The sequence below is a fragment of the Palaemon carinicauda genome, chromosome 4 (assembly GCF_036898095.1).
Source record: "Palaemon carinicauda isolate YSFRI2023 chromosome 4, ASM3689809v2, whole genome shotgun sequence".
In the NCBI taxonomy this organism is placed as follows: Eukaryota; Metazoa; Arthropoda; class Malacostraca; order Decapoda; family Palaemonidae; genus Palaemon; species Palaemon carinicauda.
This window is the reverse complement of record NC_090728.1, coordinates 85515446-85536792: the sequence shown is the minus strand read 5'-3', so window position 1 is coordinate 85536792 and position 21347 is coordinate 85515446. Positions and strand designations below refer to the sequence as shown.

General features: G+C 38.5%; 1 protein-coding gene across 2 annotated transcripts in view; it reads left to right on the top strand.

Moving 5' to 3' along the window:
• The window catches only part of LOC137640042 (sulfhydryl oxidase 2-like), a 267317-nt gene that overhangs the window by 197215 nt on the left and 48755 nt on the right, over window positions 1-21347 (top strand). Inside the window, exon 7 of one of the 2 annotated variants that reach the window (XM_068372422.1) lies at window positions 6363-9624. The exons of the other annotated variant lie outside the window; for it this stretch is intronic. Coding sequence (XP_068228523.1) covers window positions 6363-6492 — 130 coding nt within the window. The 3' untranslated portion in view covers window positions 6493-9624. Of the gene's footprint in view, window positions 1-6362; window positions 9625-21347 lie in introns of those variants that run through there. 2 annotated transcript variants of the gene reach the window in all.

The window sequence follows — 21347 nt, the reverse complement described above, 5'->3', positions numbered from 1 at the left end:
TGGAATCAGGAGCAAAGGACACTTCACATCAATTGCAAGGAGTTGTTGGCGGTTCATCTGGCCTTAATAAACTTCAAGTCCCTCCAGCTAAACAAGGTGGTGGAGGTGAACTCCGACAACACCACAGCCTTGGCTTACATCTCCAAGCAGGGGGGGACTCATTCGAGGAAGTTGTTCGAGATCGCAAGGGACCTCCTCATTTGGTCAAAAGATCGAAGGCTCACGCTGGTAACGAGGTTCATTCAGGGCGATATGAATGTCATGGCAGATCGCCTCAGCCGGAAGGGTCAGGTCATCCCCACAGAGTGGACCCTTCACAAGAATGTTTGCAGCAGACTTTGGACCCTGTGGGGTCAGCCAACCATAGATCTGTTCGCTACCTCGATGACCAAGAGGCTCCCATTGTATTGTTCTCCGATTCCAGACCCAGCAGCAGTTCACGTGGATGCCTTTCTGCTGGATTGGTCCCATCTCGACCTGTATGCATTCCCGCCGTTCAAGATTGTCAACAGGGTACTTCAGAAATTCGCCTCTCACAAAGGGACACGGCTGACGTTGGTTGCTCCCCTCTGGCCCGCGAGAGAATGGTTCACAGAGGTACTGCAATGGCTGGTCGACGTTCCCAGGACTCTCCCTCTAAGAGTGGACCTTCTGCGTCAACCTCACATAAAGAAGGTACACCCAAGCCTCCACGCTCTTCGTCTGACTGCCTTCAGACTATCGAAAGACTCTCAAGAGCTAGAGGCTTTTCGAAGGAGGCAGCCAGAGCGATTGCCAGAGCAAGGAGGACATCCACTCTCAGAGTCTATCAATCTAAATGGGAAGTCTTCCGAAGCTGGTGCAAGGCCAATGCAGTTTCCTCAACCAGTACCACTGTAACCCAGATTGCTGACTTCCTGTTACATCTAAGGAACGTTAGATCCCTATCAGCTCCTACGATCAAGGGTTACAGAAGTATGTTGGCAGCGGTTTTCCGCCACAGAGGCTTGGATCTTTCCACCAACAAAGATCTACAGGACCTCCTTAGGTCTTTTGAGACCTCAAAGGAACGTCGGTTGTCCACTCCAGGCTGGAATCTAGACGTGGTCCTAAGGTTCCTGATGTCATCTAGATTTGAACCGCTCCAATCAGCCTCTTTTAAGGACCTCACATTAAAAACTCTTTTCCTCGTATGCCTAGCAACAGCTAAAAGAGTAAGTGAGATCCACGCCTTCAGCAGGAACATAGGTTTCACATCGGAAACGGCTACATGTTCCTTGCAGCTCGGTTTTTTGGCTAAAAACGAGCTTCCTTCACGTCCTTAGCCTAAATCGTTCGAGATCCCTAGCCTGTCCAACTTGGTGGGTAACGAACTGGAGAGAGTACTTTGCCCAGTCAGAGCTCTTAGGTACTATCTAAAAAGGTCGAAACCCTTACGAGGACAATCAGAAGCCTTATGGTGTGCTGTTAAGAAGCCTTCGCTACCAATGTCTAAGAACGCAGTTTCTTACTACATCAGGCTTCTGATTAGAGAAGCTCATTCTCATATGAAGGAAGAAGACCTTGCTTTGCTGAAGGTAAGGACACATGAAGTGAGAGCTGTGGCTACTTCAGTGGCCTTCAAACAGAACCGTTCTCTGCAGAGTGTTATGGATGCAACCTATTGGAGAAGCAAGTCAGTGTTCGCATCATTCTATCTCAAAGATGTCCAGTCTCTTTACGAGAACTGCTACACCCTGGGACCATTCGTAGCAGCGAGTGCAGTAGTAGGTGAGGGCTCAGCCACTACATTCCCATAATCCCATAACCTTTTTAACCTTTCTCTTGAATACTTTTTATTGTTGTTTTTGGGTTGTACGGTCGGCTAAGAAGCCTTCCGCATCCTGGTTGATTTGGCGGGTGGTCAATTCTTTCTTGAGAAGCGCCTAGGTTAGAGGTTGTGATGAGGTCCTTTAGTATGGGTTGCAGCCCTTTATACTTCAGCACCTAAGAGTCGTTCAGCATCCTAAGAGGACCGCTAAGCTCAGTAAGGAAGACGTACTTAATAAAGGCAGAGTAATGGTTCAAGTCGACTTCCTTACCAGGTACTTATTTATTTTATATTGTTATTTTGAATAACTAATAAAATGAAATACGGGATACTTAGCTTCTTTGTTAACATGTATGCTGGTCTCCACCCACCACCCTGGGTGTGAATCAGCTACATGATCATCGGGTAAGATTAATATTGAAAAATGTTATTTTCATTAGTAAAATAAATTTTTGAATATACTTACCCGATGATCATGATTTAAAGGACCCGCCCTTCCTCCCCATAGAGAACCAGTGGACCGAGGAGAAAATTGAGGTCTTGTTGACAAGAAGTACTTGAGTACCTGACCACAGATGGCGCTGTTGTGTACACCCCCACCTGTATAGCGATCGCTGGCGTATCCCGACCGTAGATTTCTGTCGGGCAACGGAGTTGACAGCTACATGATCATCGGGTAAGTATATTCAAAAATTTATTTTACTAATGAAAATAACATTATTCTATTGTGATCTTTGAATTAGACTTTACCAGTTTTTTTGGTGTATTATACCTTTTAGCATTTGCATTCATTCATCTGGAGGATGTAAATCCACCCACCTATAATCCAGATAAATTTCGCCACACAGGCTCATTTTGACAAGTTTTTATCCAACCTCCATCTCTTTATTTTTACTTTCGGCCAATATGCATAGATTCCATGAGCTCTGTATACATGAAGTATTCCATTATCTTGGTAAAATAGTTGATATATGTAGATTCAAGAGGGAAATAACCCAGGTCTGTGCATGATTGTAAATCCCATCTTTCATATTCAGCATGGGCAAATCTTAACTACTTTACAAGGAAATTTTAGGAAGATTAGATTGTAAGGAACATTTCCATTCTTTGCTGTCATTCTGCTTAGACTATAATTTTTCTTATGCAAGGTGAGCCATAGATTGACTGCAATTAGATCAAGTTTCTGTATTTTCCTGTTTATAGATAAGAAACTATTTGGAACTAATTTACAGGATACGATATATACACTAGACTAGAACAACCAGCTCCTTTCCAGTGTCAAAATATTTCTTGTACTACTATTGACATATTTGATTTGGCAAATTAGTATACAAAAAAATTACTTCAGTATACTGTTTATATATGTCAATTTGGGAATCCTGTAGACTGTACAAGAAAATGAAAGTACATAATATGAAATTCAAGGATTTTGATGACCATGCATTGGAAGTCTAATTAATATAAAGCTTCATTGCTAAACATGATTGTGATCTATTTTCTAGTAGGAAGGATCAGTTACACTCTAAAGATTTTGTATGCATAACTCTGCTTTCAAGACTCCTAAAGAGAAAAATGTTTTAGTGGTTTCTGAAAAATTACAATACTGTTTGTTGAAAGATGGGGTTTTAGGTAGTCAGAATTAAACAGAATTCTCAACAATTATGTATATGTTTCCAAGTATTCTGTTATATATTTTTTTTTGTCAGTTTAATTTGTATTAATCTGTTTGGGAAGTATTTTCTTACTTCTGTGAAATTAATAGCACTAAACATTTAAGGATATAGTGTCAGTTTATTTTCAGTATCGGTTCAATGTAGAGGAATGTTTCAACAATTAGCTTCTTTGAGTCAGACATAGTCTAAGCTTTTGGCTTAGACAGTACAGGAACCCAGTTGCAATTTCTTTGGAAGCTAAATCACTTAAAATTTTATGAATAGTTTTCTAATATTTGTTCCTTTCCTTGTTTCTATTTTTGTTGGGACTGAATTTAAATCAATATTTTTTTGTGTGCAATGACATACTTCCTTCTACTCTATACTTCTCTCTCTCTACAAAGAGAACTCTGTCTCTGTGAATACTATTTTGGTTGCTGATCCATAGATATTTGGAGAGGGTCCTGTCTCTTCTCAGGTAGCCTTGCACTACCCATCAGCCCATAACTACCCTAATTTACCTTTGGAAATCGGAAATATTTTGATTTTTTTGTTTTACATAGACTCTATTTGTTTTTGCGATTTAGACATCCACAATTTTTCCTGCTATTTTTTTTTTTTATTGTTTCCACCTGACTTATGATAAGAAGGATATTTTTCAGCCTGTTCTTAATATTCATTATTTTAGGGAAAATCCATTGTGTTCATTCCTTTTAGGCTATATAGGTGAAAGTTACTTGAAAGTATTATATGGTTGTACACTGTGCGTGTGATTGCAGTGATGAATAAATTGGGGAAAATAAGTAGAAATTGCAGATCTAGTCAACAAATACTGTTTTCAATGTGTAGATTTTCCATGCTTCTGTGGACAAAGCTAGTATATTGGTCAAGCTCATGAGATTGCAGCATCCTTTGGGTTGTACAGTACTATGAATATTGTCACTTGTATAAATCAGGGTAATAGCTGTGGAGGTAATAGAATATTCCAGTAAGGCTGTGGAACAGCATAAATTATTGTAGTTAAATTTCATGTCTCGTTTGTTTTATCATGAAAATTTCATCATCTTGATTGTTCAGTACAGTATTCACATTATACATAAGTTTTCATAATGTACTTAACGCGCCCTATCTTTTTTCCTATCTAATCCACTTTCTCCCAGAATTCCTATCTCCACGCCATCTTTATGATGTTGATATTTGGTATTATGGGTCTCTTACTGGTTAGTATTCCTTCACTTCCGTAGTACTGTTGCTCACTCCTCATCTCGTCTTCTCAATACTTGCCCTAACCATTTGTGTATTTGTGCCTTTGATTTACATTATTATCCAGATTTTGGGGTATCTGATCTCTCATATACTTGCTACTGTAGATCTTACAAAGACACCAAAACTATGAATCTAACCTTTCATACTTTAAACCTTCTTAATTTATTCCCTATTTTTTCTAGGTCTACATATATCTTACATATACTGTACATTATAAATGTTTACTAATTCATCAGTAGCCCAGTATACTTTTTACCTTTATCCATGATAATGCTACCATTTTCTTTCTGCCCACTTATTGTCTGCTTCATAGCCCAGTTTGTCACCTATAGTTACTTCAAAATTAGCCAAAAATGTATAAAGATATATAGAAAGCTAAAGTGAACATACCGATTGTTTATGATTAGCTCAAAGGTGTGCAATATTTTTGTCTTAGCATTCTTAAGTACATACCTCATGAAACAAACAAAGAAGATGAAAATCACCTCATAGTTCTTTGCGTAGCTCTTCACCTATCGGGGACGGTTCTATGATTTCCCTTATGAGAAGGAAGACAATATCATGAAAAAAAGAATTGTCTTTTATTATACTGATAAAAAACTTTTAAAAGTATTACCTGAACTGATTAGTTTTAAAATCTGAATTATAATGAAATCCTTATAATAGAGTATTTACTTAAATATTAGATATATCCAACAACTAGCACACATCTAATAGAGGAGTTTCTAAGCTATCTGGACTAATACTGTATTTATTATTCAGTTCATACCTGAAAAATGCATGACATAAAATAGTAGCCCAAAAAAGAAACCTCTTGATAATATACTTTAGGAGCCGTTATCTTTATACAATACAGTACATAATATTTATATAATACATAAAAATATCATTTCAATTTTAGATTGATTTGTTTGATTGAATTTTTCATGCATCTTCTTTTATTATCAAACCTCTTTGGAAAGAAAGACGACATTATGTAGATTACCAATGTACCGTAAATAAATAGATCTTAATATTGTTATATCAGTCACTGTCATTACATTGCATTATGTAAATTCTGTATGTTTATATCTTTGAACAATTGATTATGTATATTAGAAAATCATCAAACTGCCTTTTTTAAAAAGAGAGGTCAAATTTTGTTAGATGCAGTTAATACAGAAAAAGACTAATTAGGACCAGCTTGATGGGCCATTTTCCTTTGAAAGTTAGGAACCCACATACTTGCAGGTTTATGAAGGTGAATATGTTATATTCATTCCAGAATTTGTTTAGGGGATATCCAAGTCTTTGGAACATTGAAAAAGTAATGAAATTGGACTCGGTAAATGGAAACTACAGTGATGCGGTATTCCCTTCAGTTCTATCTTAATTCACTGTATTTTGCTATTTTGTATAATGTATCCATATCATACAATATTGTACATAACTAAATTGCACTTCAGTATAAATTTTTTTTAAATTTTTCAACAAAATGCATTGGAAACTTTTGAAGAGCCACCAGCAGTTATAAATTTATCTTACCATTGTGTAACATTTACAACATAGATAATTCACTCGGTTTAGTATTTGTAAATGCTTGCCTAATAATGATGATATAACACATAAGTTATTCCTTACATTAAACCAAATTTTGTTATTCTGTACTTACGCAGATATGTAGGAGATCAGCCTTATTTGCCATTTACGGACCCTTTCGTCAAAGGTAGATTCTCTTATTATATTCTCACAAGATGTGGCTATCATCATCCTCAACATCTGGCTTCTAGAAATCTTTATGAATAGGGTTAGGTATAGTTTAAAGATGCGCTGCGTATTGCACTTAGAGCTTCTGTATTCAGTGATCATTGGTACGACCATTTCATGAATATTCTCAAGTAAATGTCTTTTATTTGAATAAGACAACTTTTATTTTAATATAAGTCCCTTCAATTAAAAGGACTTATTTCATTAAGGTGGTATTTTATGTCATTAGCATAATTGCCTTTGCTAAATTAGAAGATCATGCAAAGGGTGTGTGTTCACTGCTATCTGTTTGTTTGCTTGTGAGCAACTTTACACAACTACAGTACTGTTTTTGAGCAAATTTGGTATTCATGTTGGGTATGACCCAAGGACGAATCTGTAACAATGAGTAATTAGTTTATATATTTATTTATTTATTTGTTTGTTTGTTTTTGAGCTACTTTACACAAAACTACAGTACCAAATTTTGCCTAACTTGGTCGTGTAGGGTATGACCGAATAATGAATCTGTAACATGCTGGATAAAGTATATCAAAGTATAAGTACGCAGCAGTACTTTGAAAATAATTGTTAAATTTTTGTTTCTGAACAACAGCATACAAAAACTACTGAACTAATTTCAACAAAACTTGGTGGACATGTGGGGGACGACCCAAGGACAAATGCATTAGAATTTGAAGAAAATACATCAAAGTGCAAGTATGAAGTGGAGTTAAAAGCAAAATGAGACTGCTTGTTTTTCATTTCTTAACAACATTACGCCAAAATTAAAGAACCAATTTCAACGAAACTTGGTGGACATGTAGGGTATGACCCAAGGACAAATCAAAGTACTGTACACGTTTGTAGTGGAGTTGAGAGCAAAATAAGACTGCTTGACGAGGCGAAGGCTTGCACTTTACCGGGTGCCCTTTAAGTAATAACCTTTAGCCAATTACAATATCTCAAGAAACATTAAGTTTGAAGTTTTTGAATAAGATATGAAGTATTTTAAGGAAATTAGGTTATCAATTCTAAAATCATATAAAGAAACAAAACTATTACTTTTAGTTCAACTAACACCTGCAAAATTTTATTTGGTCAGGGTTGTTCTTTGTTGCATACATTTACTTATTCTGTATGGTCACAAATCACTATAAACTAGGTCCATGACAAAGGTGCAGGAAATAGTATGTGAAGGGAAGATTCCCTTGAGCAATTTATACCATTTGACATTTTTTTTTTTAATATAAGATAAAATTCATAGGTCCCTAATAATGTTTTAGGTTACAGTGGCTGCTCTAGTTATGGTAATAATAGAACAAATGCATTACTTGTAAAACCAATTTGCTTGAAATGTAAAAATTTGCATTAAGTTTCACTTGTCAACCAAAGGTAGAATGATTTAAACCACAAAGATATTACATATTCAAGTTACTAACTACTTCCAAAATGGAGCTTACTGTTTTTAATTATTCTTGACATAAGAGTCCTTGTTTTTTAGAGACAAGGTTTTTTTATAGGAATAAAAATTCTATGCAGTAAATAAATGGTATGTAAATACTTTCTACCACTTAAATTCACTAAATGAGTTTTTTGTGCAAAAGATAAGAAATGATGCTAAGCTAAAGCTTATTTTATGCAGAAATACATTTGAAACTGAAGTGTATAATGAAGTGAAACTTAGAATATGTTATACAGTACTGCTTATCAGTGTAACACATTTACTGTAAATTGATTTTTGTGTAAGAAATCAGTGTAGCCTGCAATTTAGAGGCAATGGCTGACCTTTTAATGAATACCAAGTACCTGTGCATTTTTTTTATGCCTTTTATCTATATGGAGTCGTGCTGTATTCACAATGGAAACAATACTGGATTTAAAATAAGAGTTATTTGATATTTGGAGTACAGTGGCCCATGAGACAAGCAAGAAAATTACCTTTGTAACTTTAATCCTATGGAAAGAAAGAAAGAAAGAAAAAGAGGAAGGTAAGGAATGAGAAAGGGTTGAGTTTAATCACAAAGGAAGTAATAGACTTACTTCATAAAGAATTAAAGCTGTTGACAGTCATGAAATATAGAAGTATAAAATGCCTATTCTTAGCAACTGGTTTCCACAAGATAGTTTGGATTCTGTAACAAAATTGCATGATAGATGGCAGAACTTTCCCTTGAGTTTGAAGCAATAAAATATGCCTTCATAAAAGGGACATAGAAGCCACCTTGCCATGTAGAGAGGATTAAGAGAAGTATTAAAAGTGGACATTGATTAAACAAATTTCCGTAGAATCAGTTATATCAAGTCGAAGGATAGAAATTATACCACCCATCATATGAGTGCAATATTCCAAATAACGGGTGAAGGAATAAATTTTTTGACATTTGATAATACATTTGATTATATAGAATAAAGGTTTAGGAATGGGAGATACAGTATTTGATCTCTCACAGGCAGCTTTGAATTGCCTGTAATATGAATGATCAATTATCAGGTCCCTTTCTTGCTGAAGTCTACTTATTTTTTTTTCTTCAAAATATAGTTTCAATCTTTTCATTAACCCTAATCCTAGATTTGACCATTCCTGATCCCCAGTCACTATTTTTATATTGGAGTGCTTAAGTTATTCCTTTCTGCTATTCCTCGTGCTTTTTTAAGAACCGTGTAATTATAGGATATTTTGTAATGGCATAGTATTAAAGATTGGAAAAGTACGGGGTCAAAGTCATTATAACTTTTAAACAAGTTAGCTGAAAAAAATGCCCATAATTGCAACACGTTTGTGAAGATATTGCTGTTAATTTCACATTACTGTGAAGAATAAGTTTTCTCATATTAAGAGGAAACTAGATTATTTTATGATTTCGACTCATTACAAATAATTATAGTCCTCTTTCAATGATATTCTCAATACTTTTGAGTAGGTTTTGCTCTCCTCTTCAAGATGAATCCATAGCTTGCTATTTATACGGAAAGGTTGCAATCTTTGGTACTCTTTTCATAGCTAACTTCTTTTAAAATTTATAATGATTTTGTCCCTGTTCTTTGCTAATCTTCTATGCTTGCAGAGCCTAAAAAGAAGCATGAGTGATAGCACTAAAAGTTGAATAACTTTCATAACAAGATGACTGGGGAACAAGAATGGTCAAGCCTAGGATTATATTTGAAAGATGTCTATGAGGAATATATATATATATATATATATATATATATATATATATATATATATATATATATATATATATATATATATATATATATATATATATATATATATATATATATATATATATATATATATATATATATAAACACTTGAAGTTGAAATCTTACCAATATTTGTATCACAGACTATGAGTTTAGAATTCAGCTAACTATGCAAAGTTCTCCTTTGTAACATGAAGTAAAGAAAATTTAATATCACAACCAGAGGAACAGTATAAGAATTAAAGAAACATTTGGGAGTTAGTTTTTGCTGATCAATTTAAAAGTATATACAGTAACTGATCAGTAGTCCAAAAGGCAAGTGATCATAATACACCTGTATGATATTTCTCCTGTCATTTTCTTACGAAAAGAGAAATTGAAGCTGTAGTTTTTTACATTGAGCATTAAAAGTTTCAAAATTACTTGTATCCTCTGGGAAAAAGCCAATATAGTGACAATAAATTTCATACCATTTCTTATAAACAGTAATTTTTTGCTAGAAATAAATATTTGGTTCCTTAATGGATTTTTCAAGTACAGTAAATAGAACCTAATTAGTCCACAATTTGTACTGTTCTGTAATGGTAGGTTCCTTAGAATTTTGTTGAAATCATGACAATAACTTTTAATCAGCTCAAGGTGTAATGTAATGATAATTATAGTCATTTTGTGGTCATTATTCATGTTGATCAGATGACAGCAACTACAGATATTTTTTTCTCATTTCCATTATATACTTGTTTCTTACGACACCATTTACATTAATGAATCAAGAAATTTATTATACTGTACATCTACTCCTATATGTGGATTTTTTTTTATTTTTTAAGCTATTTCATTATTTTTTTCTTGTGGATGCATTAGATTGGTATAGGAAGATTATGTATTTTTACTGATAATTGAATGACCCAGCCAGACATTTGACATACTGTACTATGATGCATTATGCACGGCCTTCACAAGTATTTGGGCTTCATGCTTTCCAGTACATTAGGTACCTAGAGAATACTAACGGTCATTAAGGAACTTTTCACTAACGTTCAGTTTCCTTTATTGCTTTCATAAGGTTAAGTAAAATGGTTTAAATTACATCTGAATGTTTTAACATTGAAACCTTATCGAGTCTTTTTTTTTACTAATTTTAGTTTGTGCCAAAAACTTATGAACTTCGTCTCAAGTAATTTGCAATAAACACTGATTCTCAAACAGGTTAAGTGAAGAATTTAATATATAATCTAAAAGTGATTTATGAACTAGTTAATAGTTATTGTTTATATACTGTACTGTATATTTTGTTCAGAGTTTTATGTGAGATTTTATACCACTGATTATAAGATATGATAGTGAAGTTTTGAGGACATATAAATAAGGAAAATGCATTCCAGAAGTAGACTCATCATATATTGAGTTGTGTGAGCATTCCTTCAATGTGCTGTAAATCTTTCTGTTGCTCTTTCACCGTCCATGTTATTGAATAGGTATGGCTTTATTGTATGTTTTATATTCAACAATTTACATTGAAAATGTAACTGTAATTGTGATATTGAAATATATAGTTCTATTGCAGTTGTTTATTATTGTCATGTTAATTTTATGTTATCAGACATAGTTAGTTGTTATTAAACTATTTCAGAAATTTATTAACATCAGTTATTATAATTTTAAAATTATGATTTCAAGAGAGTTTAACTAAGCATACAACAACTCGTAAAGATAGTTTTCAATATTAATCTTACCCGATGATCATGTAGCTGTCAACTCCGTTGCCCGACAGAAATCTAAGGTCGGGATACGCCAGCGATCGCTATACAGGTGGGGGTGTACACAACAGCGCCATCTGTGAGTAGGTACTCAAGTACTTCTTGTCAACAAGAACTCAATTTTTCCTCTGTCGTGCCACCGGCAAGACCTACTTGAATACGCTGTTGATTCTGGAGTTGTTTTTTCACGATTTTGGTGATGTATTCACTCTAGATTTTAGCCTTCGCTATTCAGGAAGCTTTATCATTAGCTTAGCAAGCTTTTGGAATTAATTTGGATTAATTGTTAACGAACTTTGCTAGATTTTGGAATCCCCCCTTGACTATTTCTACAATTCAAGATGTCTGACCAGTCTCAAGTCCCTAAGTACAGGCAGTGTAGTGTTAGGGCTTGTACTAGGCGTCTTCCGAAGGCCTCCATAGATCCTCACACCGTTTGTTCCAATTGTAGGGGTAAATCCTGTCAATTGGAAGATCGATGTGAGGAATGCGCTGGGCTTTCGGAATTCGATTTTAACGAATTCCTTAAAAATGCACGTAGGCTAGAGAAGGATAGAATCAGGAGGAGTTCTTCTCGCTCTGTGGATTTTTCCTCTCCCCATGCCCCTCAACCTTTTCCTTCCCCTGTAGTGGTGACTCCCGACCCTGCTACTAGTGCTCAGCCATCCATGGCGGATATGATGCGTGCCATTCAGGCTCTCGGTGACAGAGTGGAGTCATTGGCTAATGACCGTAATCAGCTTTTGGCAGATGTCAAAGAGCTGAAAGCGAAAAGTGCAGTGGGAAGTGTTGTCAGTACTAGTGAAGTGAAAAGTGTCAGTGTCAGTGTTGCGCATGAGGGTACATCTGTTCGTGCCAGTCGTCCTCCCAGTCCGGGACCTCTTGCAAGCTCCCAAGCCCAGGGGAGAAGCAATGTCGAAGGACCAAAGGGTTCGGCAGGCCTTGATCAGCGTACGGATGTACCCTCAGTGGTTGCGGACGTATCTGTCAGAGATCGTCCCATCCACAAACAGACGAATGAGCCCTATCATTCCTCGTCTGTGGAAGAAGTTTCAAGGAGGAAACGATGGACCAAGGTCTCACGACCTCTCAAGCGTAAGGTCCCTTCCGAGCGAGTCCAACGGCCCAGGTGTAGCCACTGGGTCAGTTCGGACTCGCCGCAGTCTTCCGATGACTGCACACCTCCCAAGAGAGGTAGAGTGGTTCCACAACAGGCTACTGCTCCGTCTGTTGCTGCTCCAACCACGGTAGACCCTAAGTGGTCCATGCTGCAGACTATGCAGTCTCAGCTTGCTGCGTTCATGCAAGAGTATCATGCTGAGAAGGTTGACACTGCACCTGTTAACCTACAACCTGCCGCGGTTGTGCGCTCAGCAGATACTGCGGCTGCCTGCTCCCACACTCCACCTGTGAGAGCTCCACCACCGATGCGCAGTCCACCCTGCCAGACGCATGTTCTTGCTGCACCATCCGTTGACATGCGTGAGCTACCGCATCAGCAGTGGGAAGGTGCTGTAGAGCTGCCGGGTTCTGACACTATGCGGCATGCTCCGCAACCCATGCGGCATGCTCCGCATCCCATACGGCATGCTCCGCAACCCACGGCAACCCCTCCCACGCACCAGCACTCTGCTTTTGTTGTTGCCAGCTCGCAGACTGACCAGCAGCGGCATGATGTTGGATCCGCAGCAGCTACGCATGCACCCGTGCTGCCGGATTCAGCCGTTCAGTTTTCTGCTCAGCCTTTGCCACTTCCTACTCAGCTTTCGGATGATGGAGTATCGGATGACGAAGCTGCACATTTGGATGAACCGCACTCCGACTTTGAAGGGCCCAAGTCTACGCCTCCCTCCTTAGATTTTCGTAAAGTCCTTGCCTTGTTCAGGGACTTGTATCCAGAACAGTTTGTGTCTGCAACCCCTCGCTCTCCTCCCTCCGAGTTTGCTCTGGGCATGCAGTCTGCTGCTCCTGCCTTCACCAAGCTTGTTCTCGCACGCTCATCCAAGAGAGCTTTGAGGGTTATGGGAGAGTGGTTGCAGTCCAAGAAGCAACTGGGAAAGACTGCTTTCATCTTTCCGCCTACCAAGCTTGCTTCCAAGTCGAGCGTCTGGTATGCCACGGGAGAGGAACCCGGCTTGGGAGTTCCTGCCTCTGCCCAGGGCGACTTCTCAAGTCTGGTTGACTCTCCCCGCAGGCTGGCTATGAGACGATTGAAGATCTGCTGGTCCTTTTCTGACATGGATCATCTGTTGAAGGGAGTCTTTCGTGCTTTTGAGATCTTCAACTTCCTCGATTGGTGTTTGGGTGCGTTAAGCAGAAAGACTTCCCCTTCGGATAAGGACTCTGCCATGCTGATCATGTCTAGCATGGACAAAGCCATTCGGGATGGGTCTGGTGAACTTGCGGCTTCGTACGTGTCGGGAGTGCTTAAGAAGAGAGAACATCTTTGCTCCTTCTTGTCGTCTGGTATCACCCCTTGCCAGAAGTCGGAGTTGTTGTTTGCTCCTCTTTCCAAGTGTCTGTTTCCGGAGGAGCTGATCAAGGGGATGGCTGCCTCGCTTATCCAGAAGGATACCCATGATCTGATGGCATCTTCCGCACGTAAGGCTAAAACCTTACCTTCCGTGCCTAGACCTTTCCGTCCTGCAGCAGTAGACACACCTGCAACTAGGTTCATCCCGCCCTTTCGTGGCAGAACCTCCAGCAGAGGAGGTACCCGTGCCGACAGTCACCGTGGCAAATCCAAGAAGGGTTCCAAGTCCGCAAAAGGCAGGATCTGACTGCCTTCCTCTCCAGACAGCAGTGGGAGCCAGACTCAAGACCTTCTGGCAAGCTTGGGAGAGCAGAGGTGCAGACGCTCAGTCTGTGAAGTGGCTAAAGGAGGGGTACAGAATTCCGTTCTGCCGCAGTCCCCCTCTAACTACATCTCCCATCAACCTCTCTCCCAACTACAAGGAGAAGGACAAGAGGCTAGCGTTGCAACAAGAGGTGTCGCTCTTGCTACAAAAGGGAGCGGTAGTCATAGTCCGGGACCATCAATCCCCGGGCTTCTACAACCGTCTCTTCCTGGTAGCGAAGAAGACAGGAGGTTGGAGACCGGTGCTGGACGTCAGTGCTCTCAATGCTTTTGTCACCAAGCAGACGTTCACGATGGAGACGACGAAGTCGGTCCTAGCAGCGGTCAGGAAGGAGGACTGGATGGTCTCGTTAGACCTGAAAGACGCGTACTTTCACGTCCCCATCCATCCAGACTCCCAACCTTTCCTAAGGTTCGTCTTTGGAAAGGTTGTGTACCAGTTCCAAGCCCTGTGCTTTGGCCTAAGCACAGCACCTCTTGTGTTTACGAGACTGATGAGGAATATTGCCAAATTCCTTCACTTGGCAGACATCAGAGCCTCCCTCTATTTGGACGACTGGCTTTTAAGAGCACCGTCAAGTCGTCGCTGTCTGGAGAATCTCAGATGGACTATGGATCTGACCAAGGAATTGGGCCTCCTGGTCAATATAGAGAAGTCCCAGCTCGTCCCATCCCAGACCATTGTCTATCTAGGTATGGAGATTCAGAGTCGAGCTTTTCGGGCTTTTCCGTCGGCCCCAAGGATCAATCAAGCCCTAGAATGCATCCAGAGCATGCTGAGAAGGAACCGATGTTCAGTCAGGCAGTGGATGAGTCTAACAGGGACACTTTCATCGCTGGCCCAGTTCATCGAGTTAGGGAGACTCCACCTCCGCCCCCTTCAGTATCATCTAGCTGCTCACTGGAGAAAGGACATGACGCTAGAGGCGGTCTCAGTGCCTGTTTCCGAAGAGATGAGGTCTACACTGACGTGGTGGAAGAACAGCATTCTTCTCAAGGAAGGTCTACCATTGGCTGTTCAGACCCCCGACCACCGTCTCTTCTCGGACGCATCAGACACGGGCTGGGGTGCGACACTGGACGGACAGGAATGCTCGGGCACGTGGAATCAGGAGCAAAGGACACTTCACATCAATTGCAAGGAGCTGTTGGCAGTTCATCTGGCCTTGATAAACTTCAAGTCCCTCCAGCTAAACAAGGTGGTGGAGGTGAACTCCGGCAACACCACAGCCTTGGCTTACATCTCCAAGCAAGGAGGGACTCATTCGAGGAAGTTGTTCGAGATCGCAAGGGACCTCCTCATTTGGTCAAAAGATCGAAAGCTTTCGCTGGTAACGAGGTTCATTCAGGGCGACATGAATGTCATGGCAGATCGCCTCAGCCGGAAGGGTCAGGTCATCCCCACAAAGTGGACCCTTCACAAGAATGTTTGCAGCAGACTATGGGCCCTGTGGGGTCAGCCCACCATAGATCTATTCGCTACCTCGATGACCAAGAGGCTCCCGATGTATTGTTCTCCGATTCCAGACCCAGCAGCAGTTCACGTGGATGCCTTTCTGCTGGATTGGTCCCATCTAGACCTGTATGCGTTCCCTCCGTTCAAGATTGTCAACAGGGTACTTCAGAAGTTCGCCTCTCACGAAGGGACACGGTTGACGTTGGTTGCTCCCCTCTGGCCCGCGAGAGAATGGTTCACCGAGGTACTGCAATGGCTAGTGGACGTTCCCAGGACTCTTCCTCTAAGAGTGGACCTTCTGCGTCAACCTCACGTAAAGAAGGTACACCCAAGCCTCCACGCTCTTCGTCTGACTGCCTTCAGACTATCGAAAGACTCTCAAGAGCTAGAGGCTTTTCGAAGGAGGCAGCCAGAGCGATTGCCAGAGCAAGGAGGACATCCACTCTCAGAGTCTATCAGTCTAAATGGGAAGTCTTCCGAAGCTGGTGTAAGGCGAATGCAGTTTCCTCAACCAGTACCTCTGTAACACAGATAGCTGACTTCCTGTTACATCTAAGGAATGTAAGATCCCTATCAGCTCCTACGATCAAGGGTTACAGGAGTATGTTGGCAGCGGTCTTCCGCCACAGAGGCTTGGATCTTTCCACCAACAAAGATCTACAGGACCTCCTTAGGTCTTTTGAGACCTCAAAGGAACGTCGGTTGTCCACACCAGGCTGGAACCTAGACGTGGTTTTAAGGTTCCTAATGTCATCAAGTTTCGAACCGCTTCAATCAGCCTCTTTTAAGGATCTCACATTAAAGACTCTTTTCCTCGTTTGCTTAGCAACAGCTAAAAGAGTCAGTGAGATCCACGCCTTCAGCAGGAACATAGGTTTTACATCTGAAACGGCTACATGTTCCTTGCAGCTCGGTTTTTTTGCTAAAAACGAGCTTCCTTCCCGTCCTTGGCCCAAGTCGTTCGAGATCCCAAGCCTGTCCAACTTGGTGGGGAACGAACTAGAGAGAGTACTTTGCCCAGTAAGAGCTCTTAAGTACTATTTAAGACGGTCAAAGCCATTACGAGGACAATCAGAAGCTTTATGGTGTTCTATCAAGAAGCCTACTCTACCGATGTCTAAGAACGCAGTTTCTTACTACATCAGGCTTCTGATTAGAGAGGCACATTCTCATCTGAAGGAAGAAGACCTTGCTTTGCTGAAGGTAAGGACACATGAAGTTAGAGCTGTGGCTACTTCAGTGGCCTTCAAACAGAACCGTTCTCTGCAGAGTGTTATGGATGCAACCTATTGGAGAAGCAAGTCAGTGTTCGCATCATTCTATCTCAAAGATGTCCAGTCTCTTTACGAGAACTGCTACACCCTGGGACCATTCGTAGCAGCGAGTGCAGTAGTAGGTGAGGGCTCAGCCACTACATTCCCATAATCCCATAACCTTTTTAATCTTTCTCTTGAATACTTTTTATTGTTGTTTTTTGGGTTGTACGGAAGGCTAAGAAGCCTTCCGCATCCTGGTTGATTTGGCGGGTGGTCAAATTCTTTCTTGAGAAGCGCCTAGATTAGAGGTTGTGATGAGGTCCTTTAGTATGGGTTGCAGCCCTTCATACTTCAGCACCTAGGAGTCGTTCAGCATCCTAAGAGGACCGCTAGGCTCAGTAAGGAAGACGTACTTAAAAAAGGCAGAGTAATAGTTCAAGTCGACTTCCTTACCAGGTACTTATTATTTTATGTTTGTTATTTTGAATAACTGCTAAAATGAAATACGGGATACTTAGCTTCTTATGTTAACATGTATGCTGGTCTCCACCCACCACCCTGGGTGTGAATCAGCTACATGATCATCGGGTAAGATTAATATTGAAAAATGTTATTTTCATTAGTAAAATAAATTTTTGAATATACTTACCCGATGATCATGAATTTAAGGACCCTCCCTTCCTCCCCATAGAGAACCAGTGGACCGAGGAGAAAATTGAGTTCTTGTTGATAAGAAGTACTTGAGTACCTACTCACAGATGGCGCTGTTGTGTACACCCCCACCTGTATAGCGATCGCTGGCGTATCCCGACCTTAGATTTCTGTCGGGCAACGGAGTTGACAGCTACATGATCATCGGGTAAGTATATTCAAAAATTTATTTTACTAATGAAAATAACATTTTATGGAAGAAATCTTGAATATATTTCATTTTGCTTAAAGGTCATATTTTTTAAAAGTTTTCAGATGTTGTTGATTAATTTTCAGAGGTATTAGTTCTTGCGAAACTATCAAATAGTTTTACATAAAGAAATGTTCCTAAGCATGCATGTAACAAGCATGAGAACCATGAGGATGTGACATGAATTGAAACATTTGAGATAACTGATTATTCCAGAGCTATGGTGCATGATTTTTTAAAAATTAACTTTAAGTAACTGCTATAGTCACATACTTTGTGTCCATGGCCCTCAGAAAACTGACCTTTGTGACATATTTAAAACCTTCTCTTTCATCCAGGTCAGGAGATGCTATGGGGATTCATAATTGCAACATTCAGTTCTGTAATATTAAAAGTTACTGCAAGCTTGTGTAATAGGGGAAGAAATGCAAAGAGAATCAGCAATGCATTCAATACTATGCACTCAGAAAAAAATGAGAGAAGAAGAAATATTTTATTAAATTTTCCATGAAATATGAAGCAAAAGCTTCTAAAAAAAATAAATGTGCACTTACAGGTCTGTAACTGTTCTCATTTTGATGTTAGATGCATGAGAATGCATAATCAGAGTAATGCAGTTACTCACACCATTCTTTATTATCTCATAGTCAGTGACAACAGCTACCTTACTTGTTCCTTTTGAGTGGTCCAGTAACTTTGGATTTATCTCGCCCAACAATGGTGTGTATGGTTTATTTCCATGAACTTCTTCTGTTCATATATTGCTTGCTTTCGTCTCTGAGAGCTTTGAATGTTAACTTTACTCCTAAAAAGAAGTTTTCCTGTTTTCTTTCCTTCGTAGTAAACCAATGGAACTAGTGTCTATTTAGATCAATAACATGCTACACATGTTGGATAGTTTCTTTACTCCACATGTCGACATGAAATAACGATATGTGCTGCTCTGCTCCAGATGTAAGGATTTTTTGTTTTTATACCAATTTCAGTGTTTTCAAGATGTCTTTTCAAGATTCTAAGCATTAACCTCACTAATGTGCATAAGAAATATTTTTAGGTGATCATGATCCACTTTCTTTGTGTATCTCGTGCAGAGGAACAGTTTTAATTTAGACACTTTAGTGAGGAGTGTATAATCTCACTGTTCTTCCCTGAGTAGGTTGCTTGATCAAATTGAAGTTTAAAGCATAACAGAAGCTTACTTTTAGTTCAGAGGTAATCCAGAGATGGCTGAGGTACTTGCTTAAAGAAGGAATGATATGATAATGCCACTTCAGCCTTTAGTTTTGCCGAGCCTAACGAATTGATTTTAATAGGCATAAGCTTTCTAAGAGTTTAACTTCATTAGCTTCTTTACTGGAAGCTCAGAAAACCATAAAGTTAAGATTAAGAGGAATATTTCATGGCTAATCTGCCCTATTTCAAGCCCTAGACTAACTCACCAAGAGTTGACTAGTGGGTCTACTGCACCATTCATTAAGGTTTTAATGGTACAAGGGACCTACCAGATTCGAGGTCCTCTCATAGAGACTCTAATTCTTTAATTACTTTAGATCCTTTTGCTGCATAACCATCGAATCTCGCATTTCTAGCCATCTTTTAGACATTTTTTAGACCTAGAATTAGCGAGTCAGAAGACCAAGATGGTAGCGTGACTCCTTATATCCCTTCTCTCACTAAAGTAAATGCCTCTAAACAAAAGCTTATAACATTGGTGTTTATGGATTATTATATGATTTAAAAAGATACCAGGTCTACCCAACCACAAACTGAAATAAGACCTCATCCACACGTCGGCGACTTCCAGAAATGCTGTACAGTCCTTGGATAGTTTATTTTTTTTGTTTACTTTTTTTTTTTGCTTGTCTATCATTAAGTTTAAATATAATTCTGATTTTCCTGATAATTACAGAAAAGCATAACCTTCGTGCTGTATCTGGATGTAATTTTATTGAATCAAGAAAGGAGGAAGAGATTTCATTCCATCAAACCCTCCCAAAAATATATTCATTGTTAAAATCTAACAGATACTGATGATGACAGACAATATTTAATGTGAATTCTACATTTCAAAGAAACTTTAAATGAAGGAAAACTATTTATTCCTTGCTAAATCTACTATTTTAAAGTCTTTAATGAATATTATTATTATCATTATTTAGATTATTATTATCATCATTATTATTATTATTAATATTATTACTATTATTATTACTACTACTACTGTACTACTACTATTACTACTACTACTACTATTAAAGAGGGGGAAGATGATCCAGTCTGAGTTGAATTACAGTATAAGGTAGTAGGTAGGCCAGGGCACCAGCCACCCGTTGAGATACTACCACTAGAGAGTTATGGGGTCCTTTGACTGGCCAGACAGTACTACATTGGATCCTTCTCTCTGGTTATGATTCACTTTCCTTTTGCCTACACATATACTGAATAGTCTGACCTATTCTCCATAGATTTTGCTCTATCCTCATACACCTGACAACACTTGAGATCACCAAACAATTCTTCTTCACCCAAGGGTTTAACTAGTGTATTGTAATTGTTCAGTGGTTACTCTCCTCTTGGTAAGGGTAGAAGAGAGACTTTAGCTATGGTAAGCAGCTCTTCTAGGAGAAGGACACTCCGAAATCAAACCATTGTTCTCTAGTCTTGAGTAGTACCATAGCCTCTGTACCATGGTCTTCCACTGTCTTGGGTTAGAGTTCTCTTGCTTGAGAGTGTACTTGACACACTATTCTATCTAATTTCTCTTCCTCTTGTTTTGTTGAAGTTTTTATAGTTTATATAGGAAATATTTATATTAATGTTCTTACTGTTCTTAAAAAACTTTATTTTTCCTTGTTTCCTATCCTCACTGGGCGGTTTTCCCTGTTGGGTCCCTTAGGCCTATTGCATCCTGCTTTTCCAACTAGGGTTGTAGCTTAGAAAGTAATAATAATAATGAAAATAATAATAATAATAATAATAATATTAAGTAAATGGTTGAAAAGGAGAAAGTCCAACAATGCTGATTCTCATAACACAGGTAAAGCTATGACTGTTCTTTTATTGACATTAATCATGTCAAACATTCAGAACCGTTAAAAATATTTGCTCCCGTGTATATATATATATATATATATATATATATATATATATAAATTATATATATAATATAATATATAAGTTATATATATATATATATATATATATATATATATATATATATATATATATATATATATGTGTATATATGTATACATATGTAATATATAAATATATACATATATGATATATATATACATATATATACACTTACATATATATATATATATATATATATATATATATATATATATATATATATATATGTTTATATATAATATATTTCATATCATATATATATGAATATATATATATATATATATATATATATATATATATATATATATATATATATTTATATATATGATATATACACAAATAT